This window comes from Cydia strobilella, chromosome 11 (assembly GCF_947568885.1).
Source record: "Cydia strobilella chromosome 11, ilCydStro3.1, whole genome shotgun sequence".
NCBI classification, from domain to species: domain Eukaryota; kingdom Metazoa; phylum Arthropoda; class Insecta; order Lepidoptera; family Tortricidae; genus Cydia; species Cydia strobilella.
The window spans coordinates 12,343,798-12,364,417 of record NC_086051.1 but is presented as its reverse complement, the minus strand read 5'-3'; the positions used below and the strand labels follow the sequence as shown (position 1 = coordinate 12,364,417).

Genomic DNA, 20,620 nt, shown 5'->3' with positions numbered 1-20,620 from the left:
TCAATATTTGATTTACAAATCTCGCAAATTAGTTGATCGTTCGGTGAATGACCGATGATCCATGGGGTAACGGCTTTGCGACCCACGGTTAAGTGTGCCCCGTGGTGTTATTATTATTTATTATTCACAAAACATTGAACACTTGGATGCGGGATCGTATCTTGTTCAAATATTATTTTTTTTGATCCTAGGAAAAAATCTGTACGGATCCCGTCGTGTTCGTTTCATATTTGGTGCTGAAATTTTATTACTCTCATCAGGGCCGGATCTAGGGTAGAGCGAGTGGAGCGGCCGCTCTAGGCGCCGGATGGCAAGAGGGGCGCCAAAATGGATAATGAGAAAAAAAATAATTAAAAGACACGAGTGTGACGCGGGCCCAAAATACGGTTCGTTTTGCTTTTGGGTAAAAAGCTTCAACGAAGGGCGCCAAAACCCGATTTCGCTCTACCCTGATCAAGGACTCGGGCCGGTACTGACTCTCATCATCTCATCAATATCAATTATCCTTTAGGTATTACTTACAATTTGAGTCGCTTAGCTTCATACTCAGATAAATCCAACTGTCACATTTTGCGATTTTGGTATTAAGAAAAGTTAAATAGGTTAAGGTAGAGTAAATATTTAATTCCGGAGAAGCAATACCTTACCGAGCATGAGCCAAAGTCTAATGCGAACATGTTAGGGCGCTATAAACTACACGCCAAATCTTCCTGACGCGTAGTTTCCCTTCTCTAAATGGTTTCGTTTCGCCTACTATTCTGATTTAAAATAGGTCCCTTTATCCCAACATTTACCTTTATTTAAAATAATATCCTGAAATTGGTCGTTTAATCAATATTTACAGTTAAGTTCCATTCAAACTTTTATTTTGTTTCAAAATTCGCACACCGGACAAATTCTTCTAAAGAGAGTAGTAAAAATTGGAATCGTTTGCCGAAAAGGAACGCAGGAAGGAAGGAAGGATTTTGATAGGAACGGAACTAAAAGAAAATGGGACCATTTAGGTACCTACTAAAGAGACTTTTGCAATTGCGAGTAGATCAGATATTTATGCGACAACACCATTAATTTCTCTTCAGGCCTCGAGGTTTTGATGGAGAACCCATCTTGCTTGAGCCAAAGCAATCTGAACGGACGAAACCTCGAACGCCCACTTTCTCGAGTTGTAATATAAAGGAATTATCGATTCTCGGTGACTAACGTGATTTACTACACTCGTGACTACATTCATTTAACATGCTATAAATATTTTATGGGATTACAAATAACGAACATTTATTTTATATGTACCTATAGAATTAAAGCGTGAAGTAAAATGTATCGTAGCTAAATGCGACTTATCAACTTGTTTCCGTTCCACATACTTACTTATCGTACATGTAAATATATCAGTCGTAGCAGATATGTATAGAATTATATTGTCAAAAGACAGAGCAATTATGATGCTCTGGTGTCAATTACCGATTTGTCTGCCAGGGTCTGCCTTAGTAAAATTTACCATAAAAAAACACATTAACAATGACAGCCACTCACGAGTCACGAATATCCTAATGCCCGCCACCTCTAACAATAGTAGTAGCATTAGTATTTACCTTTTTTTTGTACTAAAAAGTGGTTAGACTTTATTGAACAAAAAAAATGGTTTACATGAAATTCATATAAATAGTAAATAAACAGTAAATAATTATAATAATAATTAATTAATTAATTATATTGCCCGCAGGGCAGCTTGTGGCGAGCTGTTGGGGAGTAACGACCCCACGGACCCGAGTGCTCCCGAGAGTCGGTCAGGGTCTCCGTCTCCGGCGTGTCTTCGTCGGTCGGAGTGGACCCCAAGGGGACCCGCAGGACTCTCAGCTCTGGCTTGCCTTCATTGGCTGTCCAGAGAGGAGTCGCTAGAGCTATATGCTCCAGGGGTGGAAGTGAAAGATGCATAAGACGCGAGTTGGCACAGTGGCTGGTAACAGCCACTGGGTAGAAAGCGGCGCACACCTCTCGACACCCCTGAGCCGCTCACACCGGTGTTGCTCCTGGTCGTCTTCACGACGGCAGTTTCAGGGGCCCATCTAGTCAGCGGCAAGTCACCACCTGCCTCGATAACGTGTGTTAGCATTGTTATGGCAGGTGTCCGGACTTCTTTTCAATAGCCCAGTCTCATTGTCCACCCAAACTTCAATCCATAGACCGGTATACTGTTCACTTTTTCTACAATAGTCCCAATGCCTGTTGCAACCGGTTCATGGGTGTCTATTGTTGCACCTGTGAACGGGTTCCAGCAGGCGTTCTACATGACATTAAAGCTCTCCAAGGGGCCTCTACGTGTTGGATCTATATCCCCACGCAAGCCTATCAAAAGACCGGGATTTATAGGCCCGAGAAATCCGAGGAGATTAATTATTTAATTATTTATTAATTATTTTGGTTCCTTGGAGCTTGGGACGGATGTTGGTGTGGGATGCTACCTGCGTAGACACACTGGCACCGTCCCACCTCCAACGGACTAATGTAGAAGCGGGCGGAGCGGCGGAAAGCGCCGAAATTTTAAAACGTTATAAATATAAGAGCCTCGGTAGAGAGTATCATTTCGTTCCATTTGGAGTTGAAACTCTAGGCCCATGGGGTCCCAGCGCGCATAACTTGTTTGCAGAAATCGCGAAGCGTCTGGTTGACGTAACTGGTGACCGAAGAGCTGGCGCCTTTCTCGCACAACGTATCAGCATTGCGATACAGCGGGGAAATGCCGCCAGCATCCTTGGTACAATGCCTCAAGGGCCTATTTTAGATTTAAGCTAGTTATTAATTTCGTTTACGAGTTATTAGTTTACCACTGTATACATCTTGTACTTTACACCTATATTAAATCGATTTTAGAATTTTTTTTTTTGTAATTAGTACTAGTAATTAGTAGTAAGTCGGTAGTATTTTGTAAATAGTATTTTGAGTCGTAGGAGAAATGCATAGTTTTTAATGAATCATTTGAAGCTTTAGATCCCCCTGAAATGCTTCAAGACAATAAACTAATGGAATAATTTAAAAGTATTTTTTTGTATAAATCTATCTACTAAGCATGCCCTCGGTACTTCGACAAATACTCCAACTGACCTAAATCTTTCTTTGACAGGTTTGACCTCATCGACGTGCCAGCCGAGGCCCGTGCTATCCTCGTGAAAATGACCCACGTGGTCACCGCAAACCTGATGTCGGAATGTGGCGGTAACGTTACAGAGCTTGTGGACACCCCGGTGGTTGTCTACACGTCGGTGAAGTCCGCGGACACGACTCTCACGTGGACCACGGATGAGCAGTACGCTTTGGATGTCCAGATAAAGGGTTAGTTTACTTTACAGTATTCACGCCCTCCCAGCCAAGTCTGTAGTGACCCTGCCTATGAAGCTTTAGGTCCCGGGTTCCAATCCCGGTCAGGGCATTTATTTGTGTGGTTATCACGAATAATTGTTTCTGAGTTATGGATGTTTTCTATGTATCTAAAAGTATGTATTTATATAAGTATGTATATCGTCGCCTAGTACCCATATCACAAGCTTTGCTTAGTTTGGGGCTAGGTTGATCTGTGTAAGATTGTTCCCAGTTATTTATTTATTTATTTATAACTGTTGAAACTAAATTTAATTAAATATGAAAAAACAACTGCTTCCGGCATAGACTGAAATACTAGCGGTGTTATCTTGGACTCAACAAGTCAACATCTAAGCAAAGAAGGAGCCCTCTCTGTGGTCACTGGCTTTTGTTCTGTTGAAGATCACATGGCCGTCTTTTTGGCAGAAAGCAAGGATATTAGCAATCGTAGCGTAAAAGGTATAATTTATTTTATCTGTTTTTTTTTGGAATAAGGTAAACATTTGACTACAATCGGCAATCTCACCTGATGGTAAGTGCCGATGCAGTCCATAAAGCATGCTAAATGATATCTATTCAAAAATATCCAAGTTATAGGAGGCTGAAAATATATTAACAGGAAGTGAGTTGGAGGAAATATGCATGTAGGTACTTATACTTTTTTAAGTATTAGCAATTATTTAATGATCAAAATGAAATATCGCATATCGTGTCAACGACTCAACGACTTCACGATGCACTTATAAGTTGAAGTTGAATAAACTTGCAAATCACGATCTTCAGTTTATCATTGTCGGACTCTTGAACGGTCAACAGGTTGCTAGGAATAACCACAAAAACTGCACAATCATTTATAATGTCTTCTAAATATTAGGTATTGATGCCAGTTAGGCAAACAAACTGGATTGGAGATTTGAACCCCAGCTGAACCCATGAGTTTTTTTGAAATTATGTACGAAATATTTGATAAATATGTTGCTGTTGCTATTAAGTGATGGAAAATATCGTGACAAAACAAGACCGGACTAAACCCAATAAGGCGTAGTTTTTCCAGTGGGTTCGAAACTTAGATGGCAGTCGCTTTTGTACAAACCAATGCTTGCACCATTAGTGGGATTAAATTCCCAAAAGCCATCCCCTAACTCTATCAGCATACAACCTGTACATTCTGTACAACGCTAAGATTTTTTTATGTCATTATTTATTGTGTCCATATACTTTACAGAAGGCACAATAGCCGTCCACATATTCGCCGAAACCATCTACGGCGCTCGCCACGCGTTTGAGACCTTCACCCAACTAGTCGCATCAGACCGTCCCGACTTTCCTGGACACACCCGCTGCGGGCTTCGTCTGGTCTCCGGCGCTAAAGTCCGCGACAGACCCGTCTATAAACATAGAGGACTGACCCTGGATACTTCGAGGAACTTCATACCGCTGAGGGATATACAGAGGACGCTCGATGGCATGGCAGCGACGAAGATGAATGTTTTCCATTGGCATGTGACGGATTCACATAGCTTCCCGTTGGAGTCGACACGTGTACCGCAATTTACAAGGTATCTTGTCTTGAATGTAAATATTATTAGTTCTTGGGCTAGCAGGGGGACTTTATCCAACCAAAATATACCCATTGGAATAAATCGCTTCTCCTGATCAAATTGTGAGTAGGAGAGCCTTAAGAAATTCAGACCCAAAACCTAATTCTGGGCATAAGTGGACTAAAAGACATTGATAAGGGTGATGACTACCTAGATTTTATTAAGAATTTCCTTCGAACGTTTTTCTCTTCAATATATCATTTTCCCTTACTTAACTTTGTTTCCAGATTTGGTGCTTATTCAGACTCCGAAGTATACACAAGAGAAGAAGTAAAAGACTTGATAGAGTACGCTAAAGTACGGGGCATCCGCGTCGTCATCGAAATCGACGCGCCAGCACACGCCGGTAATGGCTGGCAGTGGGGCAAGGTAAATATTACCCTGTTTTATAGGAAATTAGGTTTGGAGTTGGTTGTTTTATCGGGATAAACGGCGATATTGCTAAGGTGCTAAATAGTGCTAATTATACGAGTTACGTTTCGTTAAAAGCGTTGATTGATTAAAATTGAAAATATGAAATGAGTTGGAAGCCATAACAAAGATTGCTTAGTTCAAAAGATTTCGTTTCCTGTTTATTTCAAAGCCGAATTAATGAATTAGTCAAGCCGTAGCCGTTTGTTCAGTTTCCTCTCTCAATTCGGAGAATCTGATTAAAAATACTGTAGGTATTATTTTACCGCGATTTTGGTTGACAGCCCGATGAGAAAGTCACATGATTTACACACTTACCTATTTATGCTGCTTTTTCCAATTACCATAATTATGTATATTATCAAGTCAGACTCGAATGATCATATTTAAATGGCTTATGAAATGTTAAAAATGACTTGTAGTTTTAATAGGAAAGTTAGCCACGTCAAATTAAGCCGAATATGGGCAATCAGCGAAAATAATTCATGTAGTTTTGAAATTTGGTGTTGTTATGTTTTATGTTATACCTTATTGTGGTGTCCAGAATGTCCAGATGAACATACTAAAAGTCCTCAGGGGTTGGGGGTTGTGCTGAGGGTGCATGGCCCGACATTCTCTTGGCCGGTTTATTTTTATTTTTGATCTGAAGGTGACTAAACTTGCTTATTCTAAACTAAAATATTGAGTTATGATGAACAACTACGAAAAAACGACGTTTTCTTATATGATATATCGTCAATTTTTATCTTTTTGTTAACTTAAACACACCCTGTAGCTCGTAAAGTATGGATCGTAGAGTAAAAATAAATATGACCTAATTTGTAGAAAATTTTATGTAGATACTTTTGTCTGAAGTAATTATAATGCTATTCATACAGAATTACAGATATTCGAGATATGACCAAAAATCTGAAAAAAAGTACCTTCAACCACCCCCCTACACCCTCAGCACAACCCCCACCCCCGAGGACTTTTAGTATGTTCATCTGGACACTACAAGGTATAACTATACGAATTTTCAAAAGTACACGAATGATTTTCGCTGATTTTTTAAATTTTCTTGGGCTAAGTAAGATAAAGGCAAATTGGATGAATCCTAAATTGCTCCCATAAATATCCAAGAGGCACTTCACAGACGTCAGCACTATCACATTATCCCATATTAGAACGCGCCAATTTTAAAAGTATGTTAAACTAAATTATTCTATATTTGATAGCCTTTATCCCATATCCTAGGGTTTGGGGTCGGGTCTCCGTATCATTCTATAAAGGCTTATTTAATAATTAGAAGATAAATTTATAATTTATATTTGTACCTTGATTATACATTGAAAACCGATAGTATAAATAAACTAAAATTAAAAACGATTACATTTCTTACAAATAATTATATAATTACACGAGGTAATTTAGTCAAACCCGTTCGTTATCGCTTCCGGTGCAAAAGTGCCCATAATGGTCACTGCATTACCCCGCTGGATGGCTATGGACAGCTTCTGCACCATCAGAAACGATTCGGAGCGGGGGTCCTCTCCCTTTTGCCTAAGTCGACGGCCTATGTCACGCACAAATTGTTTCGCGTCAGCACCCCAGCAGCCCGCCGTTTCCACCGCAAAAGGGACAAAAATATACCCCGAGCCCAAAGGAGCATACTTTTGGCTTATAATTAGAATGAAATTACTACAAATAAGTTAAACATAATTTCAGCAAGCCGGCCACGGGGACCTAGCCGTTTGCGTGAACGAAAAGAATTGGCGGATGCTTTGCATCCAGCCACCATGTGGGCAACTCAACCCTGCCAACCCCGCTATGTACCGTGTGCTCAAAGATTTGTATAGAGACATCGCCGAAGTGCTGCCCAGACCTGCTTTGTTCCACATGGGAGGTGATGAGGTAAATTTTTGTATATGCCCACTTTTGTTCACAGTGACGTAAAGTTTTAAGATTTGCCAAATCTAAGTTTATAAAATAAAGGTTTGCGATCACATAACAGTCAAACACTAAACGCAATGATCAGCTTTCGCCGTCCCTGAAAGCTTGCCGTCCCATGCCATGAAATACGCCACCGCTTTTGGGATACTGAGATTATCCTTGAAGTAGTTTGAATCACTGACAATGGGGTAAAGGAAACGTCTCATGTAGGCTAAAGTCGTTTTCCGATCCCTTCATTCTGCAACTATTTACTGATCTTATAACGGGTCGTGAGTATTTTAAGTCGAAAAACGCTCGACATGTTTCACTCCGAGGAGTGTTATACGTGAGTGACCCGTTATTAATATATTTAATGTCTGTGTCTCACGGAAGTTTTGTTAAATGACATGTTTTGGATAAAATATACAAATTAATTTTCTCTTGTTAGTCGTTGACCGTACCTAAAGAATAGATGATTTATTAATCATATATATACATATCATATTAATTACAGGTATACTTTGGGTGCTGGAACTCCTCAGAGCAGATCGTGAGCTACATGAGGGATAAAGGTTTCGAGATAAACGCGGATGGTTTCATCCGCCTCTGGGCAGAGTTCCACGCCCAAGCTCTACAGATTTGGGACGAGCAGCTTAAAGAAGCTACTGGTGAAGACAAGCAGCCAGTCATGCTGTGGTCTTCTGAGCTCACTAATCCGGAGAGGATACAGAAATATTTGGATAAAGAGAGGTAAGGTTCTATTTTTACTGTTTCTCTTTTATTAGGGTTCCGTAGTCAACTAGGAACCCTATACTATACTCATACTTATACTCATAGTCATACTCTTACGCGTCTTTGCTCCGTGATTTGGTATGGATGTACATGCATACACAAAAGAACGGTAAAATAAAAGTAGAAAAAAAAATATTTCCCATTCTAAATGTTTTTTTATTTTTATTTAAAACGAACAACAACCATTTTTTGATAAAGTGAATATTTTCGGAAATAATCGCCACGAAAGAAAAAAATATGTCCCGGACTCTGTAGAGTCAGACCAAGCTAAGTTGGCAGCGATTTCGATAGCCCAGACGGTGCAAGTGTTAAATAAACGTCATAATTTCATAGAAGTTTGAAGTTTAAAATAACACTTGCACCGCCTGGGCTATCAAAATCGCTTCCAACTTAGCTTGGTGTGACTAATCATACTAAAATTCAATGAGCATTTTTCATGGCACACATTACGTATTGTTATTATTCCGTATTCACACATGGCACCACCGTGACTGGAGTGAAGCTAATTTTAGACTCCTTTAATTGGCTCATTACTCGTTGAAACTGTTTCAACTCTTTATCCTACGAAGTAATTAACATGTTAAGATAGAATAATTAGTGTTAATGGGTTTAACCGCTCTACGCATTATTTTAACGGATGCTCTCAATATTTATGATCCTTTAAAATACTTTGTTAGGTAGGTACCTACTGACTACCGACTTATTTTTATAATATATTGTTTGTTTCATACTTTCGATACGGAAGTTTTTAGGGCTCCGCATCATGTCATTGATAAATCTACGGAATTTTGCAACACTTAATTTTTACGCATAATATGCGTATTACTCATATCATAGTATAGAGTTTATAGTATTTCGGGATTTGAGTGATTAACGAAAGAACGAATAACGAGAACTACTGTAGGTATCATGGAAAGCTGCCTGTTCTCAAAATGACACTTATTTATTTACAGATACATCATCCAAGTCTGGGAACCAGTAGAGAGCACCGAGCTAATACAGCTCCTTCGCCTTGGTTACCGGGTGGTCTCCGTGCCCAAGAACGTGTGGTACCTGGACCACGGGTTCTGGGGCAACACCAAGTTCGCTAACTGGCGGAGAATGTACGCGCATATGCTGCCCAATTCTGAGACTGGAGTCCTTGGAGGGGAAGTTGCCATGTGGACGGAGTATGTCGACAAACATGTTCTGGGTAAGTAGCTAATTATGATGTATGGCTAAGGGTCTAACCATCTAAATTCCGTCTAGAATGTTGTACGCGAGATAGCTACGAGGTGCAATGATAAACTCTTAACCACAGCGCTTTTTTTTCCTGTTCCTCTAATTAATTCGTGCACTACCTGTTTATAAAAACTTTTGTTCTTCATATCCTGCTACCCTAAGGTTGTCTGGAAGAGATCGCTCACAGCGATAAGACCGCCTGTTGCTACCTTTATTTACATTGTAAATCTGTTTTAAAAATTTTGTTTCTTTGTGGTGTAATAAAGAATATTTATTATTATTATTATTGTTCGTCCTTTACATAATCTCGGGACCATGGGGTCCCGGACATTTGGAAGGCGTGCGTGGGGCCGAAGCCAACACGCAGAAGCCCCTTGTAAAAAGACAATTTACTCTAAAAGGAGATGTGACACCAACCGACGATTATCCCTGTATGATTAGATATGCACTATAGTAGTGCACCCAAGGACAAGCCCCGGTTAGTGCAGGACTATTGCAGTGATAAGAAACAAAAGAAACTAGGCTATTGTGTTGAGATGTTAGTGTACTGGTTACCAGGTCTATGGAAATACTATGGCACCTGTCCCATACTATGTTTAAAAACACGAAAAAAAAAGTGGACAGGTGGTGACTCGCCAATTCACAATATGGGTCCCCGAAAACGGCCGCTCGCACGGAGCGACAAGGGGACAACATTGCGTGAGTGGCTCAGGGTGTGGAGAGGTGTGCACCGCTTTCTACCCAGTGGCTTTGAACAGCCACTGTGCCCACTCGCGTCTTATGCATATTTCACTTCCACCCTGCGAGCATGTAGCTCTGACACCCCACTCTGGACGGCCGGTAAAGGCAAGCCAGAGGTGAGAGTCCTGCGGCCCCTGCTCAGTGTTCACTCCAGCCGGCCAATGAAGGCAAGCCGGAGGGAGGGGCCTGGCCGACTCTCGGGGGTATGGGACCCAAGGGACGTCACTTCCCATTCAGCTCGCCACAAGCTGCCCTGGGGGCTATTATTATTATTATTATTTTTTTTTGACATGTCAAAACCATTTGACTTCGTGGCTCATAATCTATTAATAAATAAACTGGACCTAGACTGCAATGGATAAAGTCTAACTTAGAAAACCGAACTCAATGTTGTACATTTGTGGACATCTGTTATTGGCTATGTTTTCTGTTCACTATGCTTTGTATTACTTTTTGTATTGCTGTTGATGCCCCAAATAAATAAAATAAAAAAATGCGTATTATGCGTTAGTTTTAGTTTTAATTTTTAGTTAAGAACTTACTAACAATGCTATGGACCTATGAGTTGTCTGAAAATAAACGCATTTTATTTATTAGTTAATAAGGTAAACAATAAAAACGTAACAGACTTTCAAGTCATCATATGTCATAATTATAAGTGTATAAGTAGGAATATTTTAATAGGTATTCTTGCTTATACAATTATTGTATTGTTTGCATGCTGTTTGTGGACAGCTGAATAAGGAGGACATGTAACTGTACCCTTTTCAAGCAAATAAATGATTTATGATTAGAAGCGCAGGATCTTCCTGGCGTTTCCATGTGTCTCCTAGTGTACCGTTGTGGTTAGTCGTAGATGTTTCAATATTTAAACACTGGGAAGATAAACAATACTTATTATTTATATATTACGGTTATTACGGTTTTTTGATACTTAGGCGTCCAAATTAGAAAACTAACTTTCCTGTCTGTTAAGTCCTTTTATTTAACATTGGCCTTATTTGTATAGCTGTAGGTGCAGCACAAACCACAATTACATGGATTTAACAGGACATTTATACATTAATTACTGAGAAATACTTATAAATGTCGTGCTGTAACAGCGGTTACTATATGCTTACTTATTATAACAGTAAGGTTTAAAATCAAATTCCTAAAACGAACTCTTCGTAATTGCGGTCTGCAACGGAATTAACTTGTTCATCGCAATCCGTAAAATTGAATACATTCGTCCATAGATGGCGCGGGTTCTGAATACCTACTGCCGTTAGATGGCGGTATGAGGCTCTGATTAAAATACGTTGCCATCTGTTTACGTTGCTTACATTATTTATCCGTTTTGGTACCTACAACAGACTGTAGCAGTAGGAACTAAGCCGGCGAGGTGTTTAAAATTATCTGAACGTAACTTTATTGTATTTTATTGTTAAGTAAATAAGAGCGTGGATAGGAATCCTTTAGAATATCTCGCCTACTCCTTGCCTACTTATCTATTTCTGCTGCTAACTTACTTGATGCATTTTTTTTGAAGTGAGCATTCGGTCGAGAAACCATTTCAATAAAAATAGTGCATGCTCCAGTTTCCTTACGACGGAAACTGGTACATATGAAACGATATTTTGTAGTACATACATTCAAACAATTTATTGTTACAGTCGAAGGCAAAAATATCGATCCGACAAATGGCTCAAAAATATGTGAACACGACTTTATTGTCTAAGGTGTAAGAGCGTACATATATTTTTGAAAATTTGGGATTGTATATATATTTATGCCCTCGACTGTAGGTGTCATCTAGGTATTGTAAGGTTTTCTCACTGCAGACACCCGTATCTGGCCGCGAGCGGCGGCAGTGGGCGAGCGGCTATGGGCGGACCCGTCCGCGGGCGCGGGCGCGGGCGCGGGCGCCGCCGAGCCGCGGCTGCAGCGCCTGCGCGCGCGGCTGGTCGCGCGCGGCCTGCGCCCCGACGCGCTGTCGCCCGCCTGGTGCAGCCAACATGACGGACGATGCTTATAGTACTCTTTTACTTATACTTAATTAGTACTTTGCCTACCCGAGAAAACATAAAAAAATTACTTGATAGTACTTTTTTATCGCATACCGCATTTCTATAATTATTGTGGATTTCTTCTTTTCTCCTTTCGGATCTTCACATCGGTAACATACTTATAAAAAAAAAAAAATGTTTATTGAGTTCGCACAAACAAACGTAATTATAACTGGGCAGGTGCCTCTTTTTAAGCGTACAATGACACTTGTGTCAAAAGGAATAAAATACTTAACATCACAAGTCCCGATTGACTTGTGACGCCGGGGTGAGTCCGGGTCGCATTCTACTGGCATTAAAAAAACATGCGGTAAAAAAGTACCATGTCATCATTCTGAGTCTACACCCGACGCTGTCGAAAAATATTATTCAAAAAAGTTACCTTTCCAGTTGAATGCTCGTGTGAATTTTGAATTTAAGATTGATTACTTTAAATAATACACGAGCTCTTGGTAAGATCGCTTCGAATTTCAACTTGACTAAATGTTAGGGCACGTTCAAATTATACTATTGAACAAAGTATTGTACGTTCATCTTAAAGACTAAGAGTTGTTAGTAGAGGAAAGTGGGTTACAAATGCCTGAACTAGGAGTTCCTGTTTCAGGCAGCGAAGGACAAAATTAATCAATTTTTAATTGATGTACAAAATGTATTGGCACAGTATAGGTACTGTACTCTGGGCCGGATCTAGGGTAGAGCGAGTGGAGCGGCCGCTCTAGGTGCCGGATGGCAAGGGGGACGCCAAAACCCAATTTAACTCTACCCTGATCAAGGACTCGGGCCGGCACTGACTGTACTCTACCTATCTATATATTCTATGAAATAAGCGTATACGATATACCATGGTACGGTAGGTACCTATACCACAGTATATATGTACACACAGACATCGGTTCCACATTATCATCAACTACGAAATTCCTTTATTAATCATATTTCTTACATCATCATCACCATTATCAGTTACCAATATATTATATAATATAGCCTGCGTTGCGGATTCCTTACATATAACTAGATTATTTTTGAAGATTTTGTTTTTGTCGGTTAATATATTATATATACATATAATATCGATGACTGATATGGGTATGATATAGATGTCGGAAAATGCAACGAGGCTGAAATATCAATAATTGTATTTTCTAGCTCTCTATCTCACAATTTAGAAACGTAGGAGAAAATTATTGCCTGAGATACATATTTATCTGCTAAGTGTGGAGTGTTATGTAGATATATATTTAGGTTGGCAAATGACTAGTTATGTAATGAACCTTGAACTGTAACAGCCAATTTATATAGACCTGAATAGCAACAAATGTTTTCTCGACATATCAATTTAAAAGATTTTGCATAATTGTACAAGACAGAATTAGCAATTTAGCATCCTGTCCCCCAATCAAAGTTTACTGATACTCACTTTTGGTATCCTATCCATTCGAATACCGAGGACAGGGAAAGTAATCAAATAATAATAATTTCCGACCTAATTCGTACCTTGTCACAGTGACAATCAATACGAAAGTAGCTAGTAGCTAGAGACCTCATACTATTGTCACTGTGACAAGGTACAAAATTTATCGGAAATTAAATTATTTGACTGTATCTAAGGATCCTCGTTATTTTCTTGATCTTTTATGAAAATATAATGTTAGAGATTAAAATCCTCTGTGATTTGAAGGAGTGAAGGCATATGATTGTTTCACATAGGAAACTAGAGAATATAACGTCAGGTGACAACCAAAACTCACTAATTACCACCACGTGTTCATAGCCATAGTGAACCTTATCAATACTATAATAAGGTAGATTTTTGTCTAATTATTCTTTAGTACTTAGTGAGTTTTGATTGTCACCTGACGATAATATGTATCTACTTTGTCTAAGATGTTCAATATCTCTCAATAGTTATAGTTAATAGTTAGTTTGATTTTTTCTCATAGACAATAGATTTGTCTAATAACTTTGGTGCTTAATAATTTACTATTGCTATTTATTTCATAATGTATAAATGTTGTATCTATGTATATTACTTAGGGTAATGGTTATCATAATAATATATTATAAGAAACGTCGATGTCAGACTGATTCTATTTAATAAGACATAATAAGACAAATGATTTTAAAAGCAAATTTATGTATGAAAAGTTTTATAGTAATTGTGATATTGTTTATATTGCCGACAAATATGAAATGAAGATTTACGCCAAACTTGTAGTTTTATTGCATCTATGGAAAAACAAAAGAACAGTAAACAAATATACTAACATATCTTAATAATTAAGTATCGCGCATTGTAGAAGAAAATAAACGTTAAAATGAATAAGTGTGAGAATGACTAGCTAATTAAAAAGAAACAAGATAATATCATCGCAGAGGCACCTTAAGCTACCCATTTTGATGTCATTGCTAAATAGGATATCGAAATATCTTTTCCTTCAGTTTGCTATTTATTACTCACAATTGTCCATACTTACATTAGATACAAGTTCATTATTATTGACTAGATTTATGGTGTGATCTAATACAAATACGAGTACCTAATTATTTTGCAGTTCTACTTTACACTTTAATTAAAAGCAGCGATTAAATTGACGTTAATATTTACAAACAGTATTATAGTAAATAATATTAAAGAACTATTGCATTATCTAGTAAAGTTATTGTACCAGTTTTAAACACTTGACTGGGCAATGATTTTAACCAACTTCTATTTAATTTTACCTATTTCAACATGGATTACAATTGTAAAGTAAAACCTAATCAAAAATTACAAATTACTCCTACTAATAATCCTATCATTACTAGCATTTTTCACTCCAAGACTGAGATCATTCGGTACTAGGTCATGCAACACTGTTTCGCTTCTGAAAATACTCGTCGCTATTCTGTTCGCGAGTCTCTCAGATTCCCTTAGATCATCATCTTTGGAAGAATGAGAGGTGAGATCGATTTCTGTATCGCTGTCACTTTCGCTCTCTTTGGCTTCGGTTCTCTGTCTATACGCTAGGTTTTGAGGTTCGTCCATATCAACTGTAGCGCACGGGCAATTCTTAGACATTCTAAGATCCGTTGGTACGTTTTCGTTCTCCATTTGTGGGGGCTGTTGCATGAGGAGAGGTGGAAATGGGAACGTTGGTTGTTGAAGCATTCTCTCGTCGTTTGCATATGGCATTGGGGGTGGAATGTCATGGATTGGGGGCATGGGCATGGGTTCTGTCATGTTTGTGTTGTGGTGATATTGTTCCGGATGTGGCGACTTCATTTCAGAGTTTTCCATGGATACTGGAGGCTCTGGAGAATCTTTGCCGGAGGGAGAGTCAGGGCCTTCCGGTGATGAGTCTGGAGGTTTGGTGTGACCTGGGGAAATATTTTTGTTATAATTTAGCAGCATTAGGTAGTTTATCGTTTGTGTTAAAAAGTTGATCGAATATTTTTTAGGATACAAATAAGGTACCTAGGTAAGGCCTAAGATGGCCCGGTTCTAAACTTGCCTACTTTCATAATTTCGTATTTTTATAAGTGTGAATGGGTTAAAATTTTGCGCTCATGTTCGTTAGTAGGTACCTGACAAAACTGCAGAAAAAAAAAGAAATAAACGATGGGCTTTCTTAGGCGCAAAAAAAAACAGACAAATTTTATATAATAGAGACGAGTACGAGTAACAGGTTATACATTCCACTAATAACATTTAGTACGACTGGCTCGATTCGCTGCTTTATTTCGTCTATAGCTCGTTTTGAAAAAACAGCATTCTTTTCGTTTTATACAATATTATAGTGACAAAATCTCCTGTGGAGTCAGATCATGCTTCTAGTATTCATTGTTACTGCCAAGTCAGTGCAAATTTATCTTGGTGCTACTGTAGCATAGTGCGAACCGGGCATAAGCTGAGTACCCAGGCCGAGGCAGCGCATGCGCCACGCGTCCTGTAGCAGCTGCAGCCGCGCCTGCTTGCGCCACTTCGCGCGACGGTTCTGGAACCACACCTGGAACAAAGTATACGTCTTAACACGTTGGCTGCCCTCCATACTACATATACAGTATTACTCCCACGCCCCGTAGAAATTTACTGATCCATTCCAAAGCGTCGCTCTATTACTGAGGTGCTATGATCACCGGTGGGATCACGTAATCTGTACTAATCGTAATTGATTTATGTTATGATTTTGATTAGATTACATGTCAGAAGTTGGATGTGGCTCGAAAAACTTGGCAGGCCCACTTACATGATGGTATTAAGTGATGATGTTCTACCAATTTTAGGAGCCCCTCAGAAGCTAGGTATCAAAATATTCGAAATAGTCAAGTTGTAGTTATAAGTTGTGTATATTACAAAATAGCATTCAAAATTTGACTTACCCCCAAAACAATACCCTGAAAAATGAGCTTCTGATCCCACAGAGAAGATTAAGTGATCCCACCGGTGATGCTCATGGCAGCTGCTCATGCTTAGGCGCCATTTACACGGCGCGAGAATTTGCATGATTGCAATTGCTAACCACAGTACAATGAATTCAGTCGATCGACCAAATAAATACCGCAATGTAACGAAAATCGCATACAAGTTCTTGAACCGTCTATATGGGGCCTTAGATTATATTATAGTAGATAATAATTTTACAAGTTTATTTATTAACATATTCAATGCCGAAAACCGGACTATCGGGTATTTTATGGTTTCGTTCCCAGGCCGGACGACCTGATAGTCGGGATCGTTGTATTCAGCTTAATATGACTAATTTTTGGGGCCTGGTGCGGATGTCTTGTGTGACTGAATGGCAATGAATGTGTTAATCTTGCAAGCTAAATTAGACCCACTTCCCATTATTCGATTAAGCTCAAACTTCATATACAAATGTAAGTTGTGTGACAATGCAATATTATGGTACAATCGAGCTGATCTGATGATGGACACAGGAGGCGGTCATAGGAACTGTGTTAAAAAACGCAACTTAATTGTGTATAGGTTTGTTATAATTGTCACGATGAGTATTAATTAGTTGCCTATTGAAAGAAAAGTACCTACAGTTAGCGATAAGCTTGTATCAAAACTAAAATTTTGGTCAAATAATATAATTATTTTTCATCACGCGGTCATCATACTGACGCCGCAACTGGACGCGGTAAGGTGTGCAAGTGAAACAGCAGAGTATATGTTGCGGCGTCATTGAGCAAGGCGCTTTAATCTTACATATAAATAATAAATATTATAGGACATTCTTACATAGATTGACCAAGTCCCACGGTAAGCCCAAGGAGGCTTGTGTTATGGGTACTCAGACAACGATATATATAATATATAAATACTTAAATACATAGAAAACACCCATGACTCGGGAACAAATATCTGTGCTCATCACACAAATAAATGCCCTTACCGGGATTCGAACCCAGGACCATCGGCTTCACAGGCAGGGTAACTACCCACTAGGCCAGACCGGTCGTCAATATAATGTGTATGGTGGTTCGCCTGAGTCCGGATGCACTTAAAAAACAATCGTTTTGCTTTTTCCGTCGCCCGATTCACCATATTAGCTGAAAAATTTTTCCTGCACGTCCATCATTCACTTCTATCTTTCTTTCATTTTGCGATCCTGACCAGGGGGCCGATTTTTGAATTACGAGCGCTCGATTTGTGAGGAACCTGACGTCAGGTTGGCGGACGTCATTTATATCTTAAATATCTCTGGAGTTTAAAAAGCACATTGCTCCAATTTTGGCGCACATTTGGCACATTGCTAGCACTGACTCCTGACGTATACCGCAGCTCCATTTGTTGATGACCCGCCATCCTGATACTCACCTCGATTTCGTGTGGCTCCCTTTAATATTTGTGACGTTTTCAACTAAAAGGTACCACATTGTCGGTTGTCGATGAGGTTGATTTCAAATTGAAGCTTTAAGGAAATAGAGCCTTATTGACAACCGATAATAAGTACCCTTTTGCTTCAAAACGGCATATTCAACACTACTATAATAGGCATTTAAAATCTACTAATAGAATTCAATACCACTAGATTTCCAATTTCTATTGCTCGTATTTCAAAAATATCAATTCGCCCCTTCCACTGATTTAAATTTCGAGTGACGACATCGATCGCTCGAAATTCAAAAATCGGCCTTCTGTTCTTTTAAAGTGCCGACTAATCGGCTTTATGTGCCGACTAATCGCTGGCCATTAACACCGTCGGAACAATGCTTAGGGCCGCTACAGTACAGACGGACTGCAACCCGAGTGCAATTTGTATGGGAACTGCACGCCAACTGCAACGTCGGCGTTCAGTTTCCATACAAGTTGCAGTCGGGTTGCAGTCCGTCTGTATCTGTACCGGCCCTTTAGTGTAGAGTTCCCTAGCTCTTACCACCCCACCCTGCATAACATCCGTAGGTTATCTGAGCGATAGAGAAGCAGATAAAGAAAATGCTTTTCGTTTTTCGCGGTACGGCCTCATTCTTATGTATTACAGCTTAATAAGGGTTTTCGTTGACTACGGAACCCTATAAACATAGCTTTACTCAAAAAACTAAAAAAAGCAGATTTTATTTACAAATGAAACTACTTAATAGTTATGCAGATATGTTATCAACTCATCAAATGCATCGAGAGCGCCAAATCGAAGGGTCCAAAGGGTTCTTTTGATCTTTTTGCTGTTCGACCCTTCACTTAGCCGTGATCGTGCCATGAATACGATTCTATTTGTAGGCTAGGCGGAAGATAACCAACGACTGCTTTCATGTAGATAATTTTATTTAATCTAATTCATTTTGTAAAACAAAATTTTGTAGATTTGTCCTTATATTTTTTACCTCCTGAGAATTGATTATTTTCGATCAGACTAGCGAACAATGGAATGCAATTTACGTCATATACTTTTATGAAAACAAAACCGGCCGTCCATCACAATAGAGCATAGAAACACAATTTTTTACTTTTAAGATCCGTAACGGTTTTACAAGACCAGTCCAATGACACCCTATCTGTACCATAGAGTTAAAGAGAAAAAAAAAACATCTTCACTCTACTTGTAAAACAATAAAAGTATATTGTATTCGAAATATTTTGATGGTTAAGTTCAAAACAAGTAGCAAATTTTCGCGAAAATGTAATCTAATTTGGGGCTATAGTCAAGAGCCCGATGATTATGGCCGATAAATCGTAGGTAATACCTATGCCTGAAGAAACCTACCTGTTGTTTGGCTCTGACACAAAAATACTATTAAATCAATAACATTGAAAATTAAAGCCCGAAGTATTTGCGACGGATACAGGACATGCTAGGTGTGAACTATTAGTCTTATTTAGGTACGAAATAAGTAGATAGTAGATCGTAGTATTCGTAGCGTACCAAAATGATAAAACAAGTATCGGATACGGGATCCCGTTGTTTGATATAATAAAATTATTGAAAGTCATAATGTAATGATTGTCAGATTATCATTAGTGATAATTCTGAAACCGTTAGCATTTCAAGATTTTCGTGAGGTTATCCTGTAGATAGGTTAGGTTTGTTTTATGGCAATCCTGAAAAGTTACGCGTTTCTGAGAAAAACCAAATTATGACTAACGAACATGCGGACAAACAATACATTATGACTTAAAACTATGGGAAACAATAGAGACCCATCGGATACACCTACCTGCACCCTAGCCTCCGACAGGCTGATCCTCAGCGCCACCTCTTCTCTAAGGAACACGTCAGGATAATGCGTCTTCTGGAACAGCGACTCCAACTCGCTCAGCTGCTGCGGCGTAAACGTGGTTCTGTTCCGGCGCTGCCGACGCCGCCCAAACATATATTCCGTCAACAAATCTCCAGGCAACGGAGACAGGTACGGACCCGCCATTTTTAAAACAAAAAAGTTTTCGAACGCTACTTTTAAATTAAACCGTTTGATGCATGGTTTTAGGGGCTGTACAAAAACAGTGATAACTTTTTAAACTTTCGCGCCTCAAAACTTCCTACGTAACTGTCTTTGCGAATTTCTAAAACTGCTCTGTTGGTCAAGAACTGATCCCGACTGTTCGAATTCGTAAAAATCTTCTCGTGAAAACCCCCAAAGCTCCACCCCTTAGCGCTAAAATGAAGCGTTCCGATTGGACGAGAGCTTCAAGGGTTGGGTGGGTGAGCCAATAGGAGCGTCGTTTCGCGGGGGTAGTATTTGATAGGTGTAGATTAAGTTATGGAGTTGTCTGTAAATACATTTTATATAAATGCGGTTAATTTTGCGCTGAGCGTTAATGAGATATTGAATAAAGCGCGCGAAGGCTTCATTACGGCGCTTGGCAATTAATTTTCTAGTTAAGGTTATATTAAAATGTGAAAAACTTTGTAATTTTTTAATAAAACTCAGATTTCTAATTAGAAGTTCAGAACTATATTTAATTAAATTAAATTTTAAAGGTCCTATACATACTTTTCTTGGTAAGTATATATACTGACCATTTTTTACGTTTCATATTAGAGACACGTCACTGAAACTTATTATGAGTAATATAATAAAATAACAATGACTCTCTTACATTACACCATGGGC

At 39.1% G+C, this 20,620-nt stretch overlaps 2 protein-coding genes across 2 annotated transcripts in view; one reads left to right on the top strand and one right to left on the bottom strand.

Moving 5' to 3' along the window:
* The window catches only part of LOC134745537 (chitooligosaccharidolytic beta-N-acetylglucosaminidase-like), a 30,750-nt gene extending 18,560 nt beyond the window's left edge, over positions 1-12,190 (top strand). Inside the window, exons 4-10 of the mRNA XM_063679595.1 lie at positions 3,122-3,330; positions 4,583-4,916; positions 5,186-5,327; positions 7,077-7,262; positions 7,795-8,030; positions 9,026-9,264; positions 11,858-12,190. Coding sequence (XP_063535665.1) covers positions 3,122-3,330; positions 4,583-4,916; positions 5,186-5,327; positions 7,077-7,262; positions 7,795-8,030; positions 9,026-9,264; positions 11,858-12,051 — 1,540 coding nt within the window. The 3' untranslated portion in view covers positions 12,052-12,190. The remainder of the gene's footprint in view (positions 1-3,121; positions 3,331-4,582; positions 4,917-5,185; positions 5,328-7,076; positions 7,263-7,794; positions 8,031-9,025; positions 9,265-11,857) is intronic.
* A 2,601-nt stretch (positions 12,191-14,791) lies between these two features.
* On the bottom strand, positions 14,792-20,168 carry LOC134745273 (retinal homeobox protein Rx-like). The gene is made up of 3 exons (XM_063679264.1): positions 19,724-20,168; positions 15,963-16,071; positions 14,792-15,442 (listed from the first exon to the last, which is right to left on the bottom strand). Exons 1-3 carry the CDS (start codon positions 19,928-19,930, stop codon positions 14,853-14,855), a joined length of 906 nt encoding a protein of 301 aa, XP_063535334.1. The 5' UTR covers positions 19,931-20,168; the 3' UTR covers positions 14,792-14,852.
* Between the last annotated feature and the right edge of the window lie 452 nt (positions 20,169-20,620).

What these genes read in the sequence shown, in the direction of transcription:
- LOC134745273 (XM_063679264.1), bottom strand. Translation starts at nt 19,930, where the DNA reads ATGGCGGGTCCGTACCTGTCTCCGTTGCCTGGAGATTTGTTGACGGAA. An exon ending in TGTCGGAGGCTAGGGTGCAG is followed by an intron (nt 16,072 to 19,723) that starts GTAGGTGTATCC and finishes ACTTTGTTCCAG; the next exon opens with GTGTGGTTCCAGAACCGTCG. An exon ending in GGGTACTCAGCTTATGCCCG is followed by an intron (nt 15,443 to 15,962) that starts GTTCGCACTATG and finishes ATATTTCCCCAG; the next exon opens with GTCACACCAAACCTCCAGAC.